Below are 13,418 nucleotides of genomic sequence, written 5' to 3' on the forward strand. Positions count from 1 at the left end.
AAGTAGCTGGAACTACAGGCGTGCGCTACCACGCCCGGCTAATTTTTTGATTTATTGTAGAGATGAGGTCTCGCCAAGTTGCCCAGGCGGGTCTCGAACCCGCAGGCTCAGGCAGTCCACTCACCTTGGCCTCCCAAAGTGCTGGGATTACAGGCTGAGCCACTGAGCCTGGCCTCATCTACTTTTTTTTTTAAGCTAATGGTTGTCACTTCTATTTATTTTCTTTCCATAATTTGAAAGATTTATTCACCAAATTTCATTTATTTTTCCGTGAGATAATTAACCACCTATATAAAATCAATATAGGGCGACTGGATAAAAACTGAATTCATATGATTGCAACCAAAATCCTAATTCTGTGCCTGGAGTGCAGGGAGGACAAGAGGAGGGTAAGCTTTGGTCCTTGTCCAAAAAAACCCAAAAAGCCAAACAACAAAAAGCTGTGCAGTGTTTTGAGAAATACCAAACTTGAAACAGAACCATCTAAGGTAAACGAATACCTATATGTATACGGGAATTCCTGTATCATAGGTCAGAGTGAATGGGTCCAGAGCAGGCCCTGAAAGACAGGTAGGTTTTTGGTAAGTCAGTGAGGGAAGAATGCTTTTAGCAAGGGCAAAATCTGGACAAAATCACCAAGGTAAGGCATAAATAGCCTAAAAATCTGCCTACCTCTTTATTATAAGGATAAGACAAGATAATCAGGAAGAAAATGGTGCCGGTTTGGGAAGGGCTTCTGTCCTAGTGTCCCGCATGTTAGCAAACATCCACTGGGCACTGGGGTGCCAGTCACTCCTGTCACTGTGTGGATGCTTTAGGGAACCAAGCAGGAAAGCTTCCTGCTTTCTTGGAGCTTATTGGGGGCAAATAGTTAGCAGTGTAAGTAGCTCATTATTTAAGTGTAAGAAAGGTGGTAAGTGCTATGAAAAAGGAAAGCAAAGGCGAGGAGGCCAGGGCGGTCTTGGTGAGCAGAGTATGAGAAGGCTGCAGCGTCGAGCGGGGCCAGGCTTTGTCGGAGGGTTGTCGGAGAACTTTTTTTAAAAGTTTTGTCCTTTAAACGTCTAATTTCTTTTCTGTGTTTGTCTGCATTTGCAGTCCAGCTCCCCTGTTTGTCTGAGCAAAGAGAATGTAGCAGTTTGATCTAAACTGAGCTTCCATGACCACTACACCCCAAGCAGTCTTTACCATGGAGTAATGTCAGCCTCCTTGCAGGGTGGTTGTGAGAATCAGATGATGCAAATCACACAAAGTGTTCAACATTATGCAGCTCAGGGAAGCACTTGACAGATATCAGCTCCTCATTTCCAGCTAGAAAGCATGCAGTTCTGTGTTTAACATGCCTAAGTCATCAGAGGGCTTTTTTAGTGGTGTCTTTCAGAATCTCTGGGTTTAAGCTTGTTGTATTCTTTTTTTTTTTTTTTTTTTTTTGAGTTGGAGTCTCACTCTGTCGCCCAGACTGGAGTGCAGTGGCCTCTCCTGGCCACCGCCGCCTCGACCTGCTGGGCTCCAGCGATCCTTCCGCCTCAGCCTTCCGAGTAGCCCGAGTTACAGGCGCGCGCTACCACGCCCGGCTGATTTTTTGATTGATTGTAGAGATGAGGTCTCGCTGCCCAGGCGGGTCTCGAACCCGCGGGCTCAGGCAATCCACTCACCTCAGCCTCCCAAAGGCACGGGATTACAGGCTGAGCCACCAAGCCTGGCTGCTTGTTGTATTCTTATCCCCAAATATATGGAAAGATTCATTTAAGCTGGAGGGCTTCTTGGTGTCCCTAGGCTCTGTCTGCCCATGCCAATCGATGTGGTGTACACCTGGGTGAATGGCACAGATCTCGAGCTCCTGAAGGAACTACAGCAGGTCAGAGAACAGATGGAGGAGGAGCAGAAAGCAATGAGGTAAAAACTGATTTTTTTCCCACTTCAGACGAGTAATGTGCTGACCTCATAATAAGGTTTGAGAGAGGCACATCTTACATAGGCATGTGAAAACCCAGTCATCACACTTATGAACTACAAAAGGATCTGCTAAAACTTATTTATTTATTTATTTATTTTAGTTGGAGTCTCACTCTGTCACCCAGACTGGAGTGCAGTGGCACACTCCTGCCACTGCAGCCTCAACTTGCTGGGCTCTGGTGATCCTTCCGCCTCAGCCTTCCAAGTAGCCGGAACTACAGGCACACGCTACGACATCTGGCTAATTTTTTGATTTATTGTAGTCATGAGTTCTCTTTGCCAAGTTGCCTAGGTGGGTCTCGAACCTGCAGACTCAGGCAATCCACTCACCTCAGCATCCCAAAGCGCTGGGATTACAGGCTGAGCCACGGAGCCCGGCCTATTTTTTTTTTTGGAAATAGACATGAGGCCTTGCTATGTTGGCCAGGCTGATCTTGAACTACTGGGCTCAAGTGATCCTCCTAGCTTGGTCTCCCAAAGTGTTGATATTACAAGTTTGAGCCACCAGGTCCATCCAGAATTGATTTTTTCTTTTAGATTGGAAATGTAGTTTATTTTATTTTTCATTTTCATGTTTATTTTTTTTTGAGTGGAGTCTCACTCCATCGGCCAGGCTGGAGTGCAGTGACACACTCACGGCCATCCCAGTGTTGACCTGCTGGGCTCTAGAGATCCTTCTGCCTTAGCCTTCCAAGTAGCTGAAACTACAGGCACGCATGACCATGCCTGGCTAATTTTTTATTTATTGTAGAGATGAGTTCATTTTTATTTTTTTATTTTTTTTTAATAATCAATATTTTTTATTATGATATTGTGGGGTACAGTTAAGGGTTAGGTATACAAATATGCTTCGTTCAAGCACCCTTGTTGATAAGGCGTGTCTCCCCATCCCCCAGACAGATATTGACGACCGTTAATCCCATCTCCCTTCCCCTCCCCCCAGAGATGAGTTCTTGCCAAGTTGCCCAGGCTGGTCTCAAACCCACGGGCTCAGGCAATCCACTCACCTCGGCCTCCCAAAGTGCTGGGATTACAGGCTGAGCCACCGAGCCCGGCTTGGAAATATAGTTTATTTAGAAAGTAAATTAGAGAGAGAGGAGATTCACTCCCCAAGGTAGGAGAAGGGGCCAAAGCTAGGAAGCATGGCAGCCATGTGGCCAGACTATAGATTAGCAAAGCAATGACCAGAAAGTAAATGAGTGAGGGAGGGAGGAGTGATTCTCCTCTCCGAGGTAGGAGAGGGGGAGCCAAATAGCTCATGGAGCTAAGAGAGCACATGGCCACACCAGAGTGTAGTAAAGCAATGGCCCAAAAATGATTTTTAGAAAACAAAATATAGTCCTGAGAGTACATGTATTTGAGAGAGGTAAATTGATTTCACAACGCTATTCAAACACAAATCTGCCTCTCAATTCATGCCATTACGAGATCCTGGTGGTCATCTGTCTGACCCTTGTTTCCTGGTGTCCAAGGAGTACTGGGCCACTTCTGCTTTGTTTTGTTAGATGGTCATTTTATGAATGTGATGCTCCAGTGGTGGCTAGTTCTCCAAGGGGCCTCCAGGCAGGGGAGCCTTTCCAGGGAATCTTAGGCTTCCTGCTAGCTCATTTTGAGCCCTAGTATGTATCTTCTTAAAATAAGGGTTTAAGCCGGGCTCGGTGGCTCAGCCTGTAATCCCACGCCTTGGGAGGCTGAGGTGAGTGGATTGCCTGAGCCCGCGGGTTCGAGACCCGCCTGGGCAACTTGGCGAGACCTCATCTCTACAATAAATCAAAAATTAGCCGGGTGTGGTAGCACACGCCTGTAGTTCCAGCTACTTAGAAGGCTGAGGCGGAAGGATCGCCGGAGCCCAGCAGGTTGAGGCTGCGGTGGCCGAGAGCGGCCACTGCACTCCAGTCTGGGCAACAGAGTGAGACTCCAACTCAAAAAAAAAAAAAAAAAAATAAGGGTTTATTATGGAAAATCGCGCCTCAGTAGGATACCTCACTCCCTTGAAAAATAAAATAGACCTACAAACTTGTCATCTTTTGAAAAATGCAGTAAAAAGTATTTTTCTTTTTTCCCTTTTAGGAATAAATTATAGACTATGGAATTAGAAATTTTAGTATTTTCCATGTCATATGTGACTTTGATCATTTTATTTTATTTTTTTATTTATTCTTTCTTTATTGTAGAGACAAGGTCTCACCAAGTTACACAGGCTGGTCTCCAACCATGGGCTCAGGCAATCTGCTCGCCTGGGCCTCCCGAAGTGCTGGTATTACAGGCTAAGCCACCGAGCCCGGCCTGGTCATTTTATTATTATTTACATCAACCAAGAAAGGTCTAGTGGCTTCTTTTGTTTTTTGGTTTTTTTTAAAGCACAATTTATTGAGAGGACAGAAAAGCTCCCACATTGGGGAGGGGACCCGAGGGGATTGCCCCAGTAGCTTCTAGAGAGCTTTCAGAGCTAGGAACCAGGCTGATGGAACTTTCTCTCCTATTCTTCAGGAGTGTCTGCTGAGAACACTCTACCAACATCTTTTTTAATGTAAGGAGTGCAACCCAGTTGGAGTCATTGGCCACCTTCTACTGCAACAAATTCTCTCTGTGTTAGAGGTTATAAGACCTTCCCAGTGCACGAAAATGACTGACAACCTGGCCCCGGGTTTTACTAGTAAAATACTAAGTATTATATTTTAAGTGAACTATCATGGTTATAGTGAAAGGGACATGTTGTTGGTAATATTTCATTGGAGCATAACATATAATTTACTATGCATTTTAAGTGTTGTAAGCATTATAGGGCTTCTTTTTTTTTGAGTTGGAGTCTCACTCTGTCACCCAAGCTGGAGTGCAGCGGCGCACTCATGGCCACCACAGCATCGACCCACTGTGGTCAGGTGATCCTTCCAACCTTCCAAGTAACTGGAATTATAGTCACGTGCCACCACTCCGGCTAATTTTTTTTACTTACTGTAGAAATGAGGTCTCACCAAGTTGCCCGGGTTGGTCTGGTACCAGTGAGCTCAGGCAGTCCTCTCATCTCAGCCTCCCAAAGTGCTGGGGTTATAGGCGTGAGCCACCACATCTGGCCATTATAGAGCTGCTAATTGTGTGTTAGTTTCAGTGGAGTAACCAAGAACATTAACATGCTGAGTCCCTGATTCCCATTTGGGGCTACCACTAGCCCATACATATATAATGAACTATATTTACTTTTCATTAGAGAAATCCTCGGGAAGAACACAACGGAGCCAACTAAGAAGAGGTAAGCATTTGACTTCCTCTCTAGAATAAAAATGGATGGACTGAAGTGAATTTCCAGATTGTTACTTGTTTTTGTTGGGTATGTAGTATTTTGTGTTTACTCTATTGCTCATATTCAGTCTCTTTTCTGCTAATTTTTTTTTTTTTTGAATTGGAGTCTTACTTTGATGCCTAGGCTTGAGGGCAATGGAATGCTGACGGCCACCACAGCCTTGACCTGCTGAGCTCAGGTGATCCTTCCACCTCAGCCTTATAAGTAGCTGGAACCACAGGCATGACTGGCTAATTTTTTGATTTATTGTAGAGATGACGTCTTGCCATGTTGCTCAGACTGGTCTTGAACCCCTGAGCTCAGACAATCCTCTTGCCTCTGCCTCCCAAGGTGCTGGCATTATGTGGGTGAGCTGCCACACCCAACTTGGTTAGTTTTTGACCCCCAAATTTGGAACATCTGTTAGATGGGAAATTTTGCAGTGCCTAATGCACAGTTTACTGAGAATTCTGGTTACTTATGTTCTAGCTACCCAGAGCTTTATTGCATTTGGAAGGATTAGAGTACCAAGATTTTCCTTCTCTATCATTCCCATTAATCAGTCTTGGTTCATTCTTCTCTTGGTCCACTTAAGCTCTAACTTAAACCCAGTTCTTTCATTTATAACATTTATGTTCATCGTTTACTTACATAGTCAATTTATATTTCCTTATCTTTTTTTTTTTTTTGAGTTGAAGTCTCACTCTGTCTCCCAGACTGGAGTGCAGTGGCCGCTCCCGGCCACCGCAGCCTCGACCTGCTGGGCTCTGGCGATCCTTCTGCCTCAGCCTTCCAAGTAGCCGGAATTACAGGCATGCACTACCACGCCCGGCTGATTTTTTGATTTATTGTAGAGATGAGGTCTCACCTACCCAGGCGGTCTCGAACCTGCGGGCTCAGGCAATCCACTCACCTCAGCCTCCCAAAGGCGCAGGATTACAGGCTGAGCCACCGAGCCTGGCTCCTTATCTTTAAAAGCTGTGAATTTGTATGTCTTACATTTAAGGGCCTGGGAAGGGGATTTAGCCCAGTGACAAGAATCAGCTATATCTATCTTGTTTTGAATCATCTTTTAAAATAAGATTGTTTCATAGATCCTTAAAATAAGACTGTCTCACTGACAAACAGAAATCTGTGTTAACTTCCACCTCCCCATTTAACCATCAGACTTTTTATTTTATTTTTTGAGTTGAAGTCTTACTCTCTTGCCCAGGCTGGAGTGCAGTGGTACACTTATGGCCACCGCACCCTCGACCTGCTGGGCTCCTGCTAGCCTTCCACCTCAGCCTTCCAAGTAACTAGAACTACAGGCATGCACCACCATACCCAGCTAATTTTTTGATTTATTGTATTTATTTTGACTTATTTATGTCTTGCCAAGTTTCCCAGGCTGGTCTTGAACCTGTGGGCTCAGGTTGTCCTCTCACCTCTGCATCCCAAAGTGCTGCGATTATAGGTGTAAGCCACTGCACCTGGCCTAACAATCAGGCTTTTTTTTTTGAGTTGGCATCTCACTCTGTCACCCAGGCTGGAGTGCAGTGGCACACTCCCGGCCACTGCAGCCTTGGCCTGCATGGCTCCAGCAATCCTTCCACCTCAGCCTTCCAAGTAGCTGGGACTACAGGCATGCGCTACCACGCCTGGCTAATTTTTTGATTTATTATAGAGACGAGGTCTCACCAAGTTGCCTGGGTGGGTCTCGAACCCATGGGTTCAGGCAATCCACTCGCCTCAGCCTCCTGAAGTGCTGGTATTACAGGCTGAGCCACCGAGCCCGGCCACGATCAGACTTTAAACAACACTTATGGGTAGAGAAGATTTTGACGAATTTCAAGATCTAGAAGTGCCTTCTGAATCATGCCTTTATGTTAATTATGTAGCTTTATTTATAAGTTATACTAACAGTGTTTATTTATTTATTTTTGTGTGTTCATGTTGGAGTCTCAGGCTTCCAGGCTGGAGTCCAGTGGCACAGTCATGGCTCACCGCAGCCTCAAACTGGGTGATCCTTCCACCTTATCCTCCTGAGTAGTTGGGGCTATAGGCACACGCCACCATGCCATGCTAATTTTTTATTTTTACTTTTGTAGAAACAAGAGCTTGCTATGTTTGCCAAGCTGGTCTTGAACTCCTGGGCTCAATCCATCCTCTCACCTTGGTCCCAAAGTGGGATTACAGGCATGAACTACTGACTGCCTGGCCAAATAGTGCTTTTTAATTTTTTTTTATTTTTTACTTTTTATATTTTTTTGAGTTGGAGTCTCACTCTGTCACTCAGACGGGAGTGCAGCTCCTGGCCACCACAGCCTCGATCTGCTAGGCTCCGGTGATCCTTCCGCCTCAGCCTTCCGAGTAGCTGGAACTACAGATGCGTGCTACCACGCCCGGCTAATTTTTGATTTATTGTAGAGATGAGGTCTCGCCAAGTTGCCCAGGTGGATCTCGAACCCGCGGGCTCAGGCAGTCTACTCACCTCAGCTTCCCAAGGTGTGGGATTACAGGCTGAGCCACCGAACCTGGCTCAAATAGTGCTTTTTTAGAATGACTTCTAAATTATTTAAATAACAGTAATGGTGAACCCTTAAGAAAAGTTGAGGGGGAAGTGAAAAGAAACTTATACAATTTTTTGACTCTTATTTAACAACTATTACCATTTTTATTACTCCCTTTATTTCTCTTTTTTTTATTTTAAATATGTGGGATACTATTCAGGGTTAGGTATACAAATTATCACTGTACAGGTAAAGTTTGGGCCTCCCTTTGGTCTCTACGTCACCTGGTTTGAGATCAGGTACCTGCTCCCCTGGTGGTTTCCCATTACTGCCAATCCCTTTCTTTTTTTTTTTTGAGTTGGAGTCTCTGTTACCCAGACTGGCTCTGGCTATCCTTCCGCCTCAGCCTTCCAAGTAGCTGGAACTACAGGTGCACGCTACCACGCCCTGCTAATTTTTGATTTATTGTGTAGATGAGGTCTCGTCAAGTTGCCCAGGCGGGTCTCAAGCCTGCAGGCTCAGGCAATCTACTCAGGCTGAGCCTGAGACCGAGCCCGGACGCCAGTCCCTTTCTTATAGTATTGTGATGATTGTTCAGGGTTCGCTTATGAGTGAGAACATGTGGTACTCAGTTCTTTGTTTCTGTGATAGATCACTCAGTATTACAGACTCTAAATCCATCCAAGTTGTTGTGAAGTTCATAATTTTGTCCTTCTTTACGGCTGTGTAATATTCCGTTGTGTATATGTACCACATTTTAAAAATTCAGTCTTAAACTCCTTTTTTATGTATATTTGAATGATTATAGTTTATAATCTGTGTGCAATTTTGTATTCTACTTTTTTCCTTTACATAATTGTAAATATATATCATGTTAATACATTATCTTCATGCTTCATACTTGTCAGTTTCAACAACTGCATAATAATTCATCAAGTGACTATATTATAATGTACTAAGCATTTAGTAAATTTCTGTATTTTTGCTATTATAAATATTTTATGATACTTATATTTGGGTTTGTGGCATTTTCTGTACATAGGTTTGTTTGTTTTGTTTCTATCCCCCTAGATTACTAGATTCCTAGAAGTAAGATTACTGAGGAAGAAGCTTAAATATGTTTTTATGGTTCTAAGTATATATGTATATATGTGTACTATACATCATATACGTATATATTACCAACTTAATTTCCCAAAGAGTTGGTGTCATTTGGAGTGACACCAGCAGTGTTTGAGAGGAATAGGTTTACTGTACTTCTTCTAACACTGAGTGTGCTAATTTAGAAATGAAAGGTAACAGCTCGTTGTTTTCCTTTGCATTTCTTTATTAAGGAGATGGAACAATTTTACATATTGTTTAATTAATTGTAGTTCCTACTTTGTGAATTTTCTAGCCATGTCCTTTGCCTATACATTTGCTTGTTAAGTTAATATATTTATTCTGGTTTTGTTGTTGTTGTTGTTTTGAGTTGGAGTCTCACTCTGTCGCTCGGGCTGGAGTGCAGTGGCACAATCACAGCTCCCACAGCCTCGACCTCCTGGGTTCAGGCGATCCTTTTGTCTCAGCCTTCCAAGTAGCTAGAACTATGGGTGCATACCATCATACTTGGCTAATTTTTGTTGTTGTTGTTATATTGTTTTATTTATTTATTTATTTTTGAGTTGGAGTCTCACTCTGTCGCCCAGACTGGAGTGCAGTGGCCCCTCCCGGCCACCATAACCTCAACCTGCTGGGCTCCGGTGATCCTTCCGCCTCAGCCTTCCAAGTAGCCGGAATGACAAGCGTGCGCTACCACGCCTGGCTGATTTTTTGATTTATTGTAGAGATGAGGTCTTGCTGCCTAGGCGGGTCTTGAACCCACGGGCTCAGGCAATCCACTCACCTCAGCCTCCCAAAGGCACGGGATTACAGGCTGAGCCACCGAGCCCGGCTGTGGCTAATTTTTTGATTTGCTGTAGAGACGAGATCTTGCCATGTTGCCCAGGCTGGTCTTGAGCTTTTGGGCTCAGGCAATCCTCTCGCATTGGCCTCCTCAAAGTGCTGTGATTATAGGCATGAGCTACCACGCCTAGCCTATTCTAGGTGTTTCTTATATTCATAAATTCATATTAGAATGTCATATTTGCTTTTATTTACATCAAGATAGTATCATATCCAGTGTCCTTTTTTTTTTGAGTCGGAGTCTTACTCTGTCTCTCAGGCTGGAGTGCAGTGACACACTCATGGCTACTGCAGCCTTGACTTGCTGGACTCAGGCGATCCTTCTGCCTCAGCCTTCCAAGTAGGTAGAACTACAGGTGCACACAACTATGCCCAGCTAATCTTTTTTATTTATTGAAGAGATGAGGTCTCGCCAAGTTGCCCAAGCTGATCTCGAACCCCTGGGCTCAGGCAGTCCTCTCGCCTTGGCCTCCCAAAGTGCTGGGATTATAGGCATGAGCCACTACGGCTGGCTAGCCAATGTATTTAACTAATATGTTCTAACTGGAATTGGTAAGTTGTATCTGGTAACATGACACTCTGTTAAACTGAATCGACTTCCTTCCTAATGAATAATCTTGAAAAATTATGATAATAAAGTGCTTAATTTAGTACGTACTTTTGATTTAGCAAATATTGGTGGCAGTCTTATTTTATTAGTTGGAGTTTGAAAGCTCTGTCTTTAGAGTTGAAGTAAGTTTTTGTACTCATGAGATAAAAGTCCTCATTAAAATATTGTTTTTTTTAATAAAAAAAATCTATAGGCTATAGGAAAAAAATCTGGGAAATTTAGTCATACCATCAAGCTTCTCATTGTTGATGAAATTTCCAGAATGTAGCTGTAAGCATGTTGGTGTTTCTTTCCAGTGAGAAGCAGTTGGAATGTTTGCTGACACACTGCATTAAGGTGCCAATGCTTGTCTTGGACCCAGCCCTGCCAGCCAACGTTACCCTGAAGGACCTGCCATCTGTTTATCCTTCTTTTCATTCTGCCAGTGACATATTCAATGTTGCAAAACCAAAAAACCCTTCTACTAATGTCTCAGTTGTTGTTTTCGACAGTACTAAGGATGGTAAGATCTTTTTATGGATTATTTTAAAAACATGTTATCATTGGATGTTTGAGTAACAAAATTCTGTATGGAATGCAAATGATTCAGTTATAAAGCAATGTTGAAAAACATTTCTAAAAACAATGAGAAACAAAAGCGTTGCCTTTGTATTTGAGCCTAAGCCTCAGAATGGAATTGTGTGTATACTCTGTAGTGTGGGGATCTCCAACCTCTGGGCCATGGACTGGTACCTGTTAGGAAGGAAGAGGGCCGCACAGCAGGAGGTGTGCAGTGGGCTGGTGAGCAAAGCTTCATCTGCATTTATAGCTGCTCCCCTCACGTGCATTGCTACCTGAGCTCTGCCTTCTGTCAGATCAGAGGCGGCGTTAGATTCTCATAGGAGCACGAGCCCTGTTGTGAACTGCGCATGCGAGAGATCTAGGTGGTTCACTCCTTAATGAGAATCTAATGCCTGATGATCTGAGGTGGAGCCGAGATGGTGATGCTAGTGCCGAGAAGCAACTGCAAATACACATTAACATGAGCAATGAGGTTTGACTGCACGGAGACCATCATAAATCAGTTGCTCGCAGACTCTTATCAAAACCCAGTCAGTGAGTGGCGGGTGACTCGATTTACTTCACTTGCATCTGGTGACAGGCTTTAAGTCAGAGTCCGACACTTATTTTATTCCACATGTAGCCCGTCCATTATTTTACTTACTACTTCTGTCCATGCCTTTTTGTATTGTTAGTTGTATAATAATTTTATTGTATATTGTGGTGTGAGAGTAATAGAAATAAAGTGCACAATGAGTGTTATGCACTTGAGTTATCCCGAACACCCCCCTCCCACCCCTGCCACTGCCGGTGGAAAAACTGTCTTCCGCGACACTGGTCCCTGATACCAAAAAGATCGGGGACCATGGCTGTGGTTCACACACCTTTTGTGCTGTGGTAAAGACTTTCAGTCTGATACTCGCTGTTAACTATTGTCTTGGCTTGAAGTTGTTCTAGAGGCAATTCCTCTGCCCTGTAGCTGCTCAACAGGGTTGTTTTCCGCAATTTGGGTGGAATGCACCTGGAGCATTTATACCTCTCGTTCTGAAACATCCGGTTTTATAGGTGTTATGCACTGAATGTGTGTGTTCCCCCCAAACTCATGTGTTGAAATCCTGTTCCCCAATGTGATGGTGTTGGAGGGTGGGGACTTCAGGAGGTGATTAGGTCTTGAGGGCCCTGCCATCCTGGATGAGGTTAGCGCTTTTATACAGTGGGGCCCCGAGAGCGCCCTCTGCTGTCTGCTGTGTGAAGTTAGGAGAAGATACTGTCTGCAGCCCAGAAGGGAACCCCCACCTGGGCCTAACCGTGCTGGTACCCTATCTCGTGCTTCCAGCCACCAAACTGTGAAAAATAAGTGCCGTTAGATTGTTAGACAACAGATGATTGGGCAGATAATGGTAGTTTTTGGCATGAAGCTGTATCCATTTTTGAGGCCCCCTCTCCCACTTGGCCCCTGAGCTGCTGAGCCCACATCTGCCACTCCAGCCTCTGGCCTCCTTCCTCTCCTGCTTGGTCGTCTCTCTGTGGAGGTTCGGTGTTTTTATGTGCAAAATGAAAGCATTCACAACCCCTTTGTGGTCCCAGTCTGTTAGCGTTGCACCTCCCCACTTCCGTTGCTTGGACCTGTCTTTGACTCCTTTTTACTTTTTACTTCTGTAACTGATAACCTCATCCTGTCACTCACTTTTGTTTTTTGCGAATGATTCTTAGATTCTCACGTTGTTCATTTCATTTCTCTTTACACACTAGATTCTTTCACAAACCCCTGTAACAGGCTTCTAGCTGTTCTGTCTGCTGTAAACCCCATCTCAGTCTATCTGGCACACAGCTCTCAGTTGGATCTGAAAACCTTGATTTTTGCTGGTTCCCTGCCTTTTTGAAGAAAATAATAGAGTCGTGTATATTTGCTTTTCATGTGGACATGGCTTCCTCATCCTGGTGCTTGGGATTCAGCTTTAATTGCCTCGCCTTTGCCTGTCAGTCCCCACAGCCCTGCCCTTCTGCATCACACTGAACTGTCATAGTGGCCCTGGATCCCCCACTGCACCTCCCTCCCCTCCCTCTCTGGCTTATCTCCTGCTCAAGTTCTCTCTCCTCCATGAAGCTCCCAGACTAGTATATTCTCCATGATGTTGCTCTGTTTTTACTTTTCTACATTCCTGTAATGCTTATCATCGCTCCTTGTTTTTTAGTTTTTTTTTTTTTAGTCAGAGTCTTACTCTGTTGTCCAGACTGGAATATAAGTGCATGCTCACGGACACTGCAGCCTCAACCTGCTGCACTCAGGTGATCCTTCCGCCTCAGCATTCCAAGCAGCTAGAACTACAGGCATGCACCACCATGCCCGATTAATTTTTTGATTTATTGTAGAGATGAGGTCTCGCCAAGTTGCCCAGGCTGGTCTTGACCCCCTGGACTCAGGCAGTCCTCTCGCCTGTGCTTCCCAAAGTGCTGGGATTACAGGTATGAGCCACTGTGTCTGGCATTCTCCTTAGTTTTTTTGTTTTGTTTTGTTTTGAGTTGGAGTCTCACTCCATCACCCAGACTGGAGTGCAGTGGCCGCTCCTGGTCACCGCAGCCTCGACCTGCTGGGCTC

At 44.5% G+C, this 13,418-nt stretch overlaps 1 protein-coding gene across 1 annotated transcript in view; it reads left to right on the forward strand.

Annotated features, from left to right (window-relative positions):
- Positions 1–13,418, forward strand: part of GNPTAB (N-acetylglucosamine-1-phosphate transferase alpha and beta subunits) — a 69,515-nt gene that overhangs the window by 3,584 nt on the left and 52,513 nt on the right. Inside the window, exons 2-4 of the mRNA XM_008056505.2 lie at positions 1,774–1,893; positions 5,162–5,203; positions 10,576–10,781. Of these exons, the coding sequence (XP_008054696.2) occupies positions 1,774–1,893; positions 5,162–5,203; positions 10,576–10,781 (368 nt within the window). The remainder of the gene's footprint in view (positions 1–1,773; positions 1,894–5,161; positions 5,204–10,575; positions 10,782–13,418) is intronic.

Source organism: Carlito syrichta, unplaced genomic scaffold (assembly GCF_000164805.1).
Source record: "Carlito syrichta isolate Samal-C Ts95f unplaced genomic scaffold, Tarsius_syrichta-2.0.1 Scaffold302384, whole genome shotgun sequence".
Taxonomy (NCBI): Eukaryota; Metazoa; Chordata; class Mammalia; order Primates; family Tarsiidae; genus Carlito; species Carlito syrichta.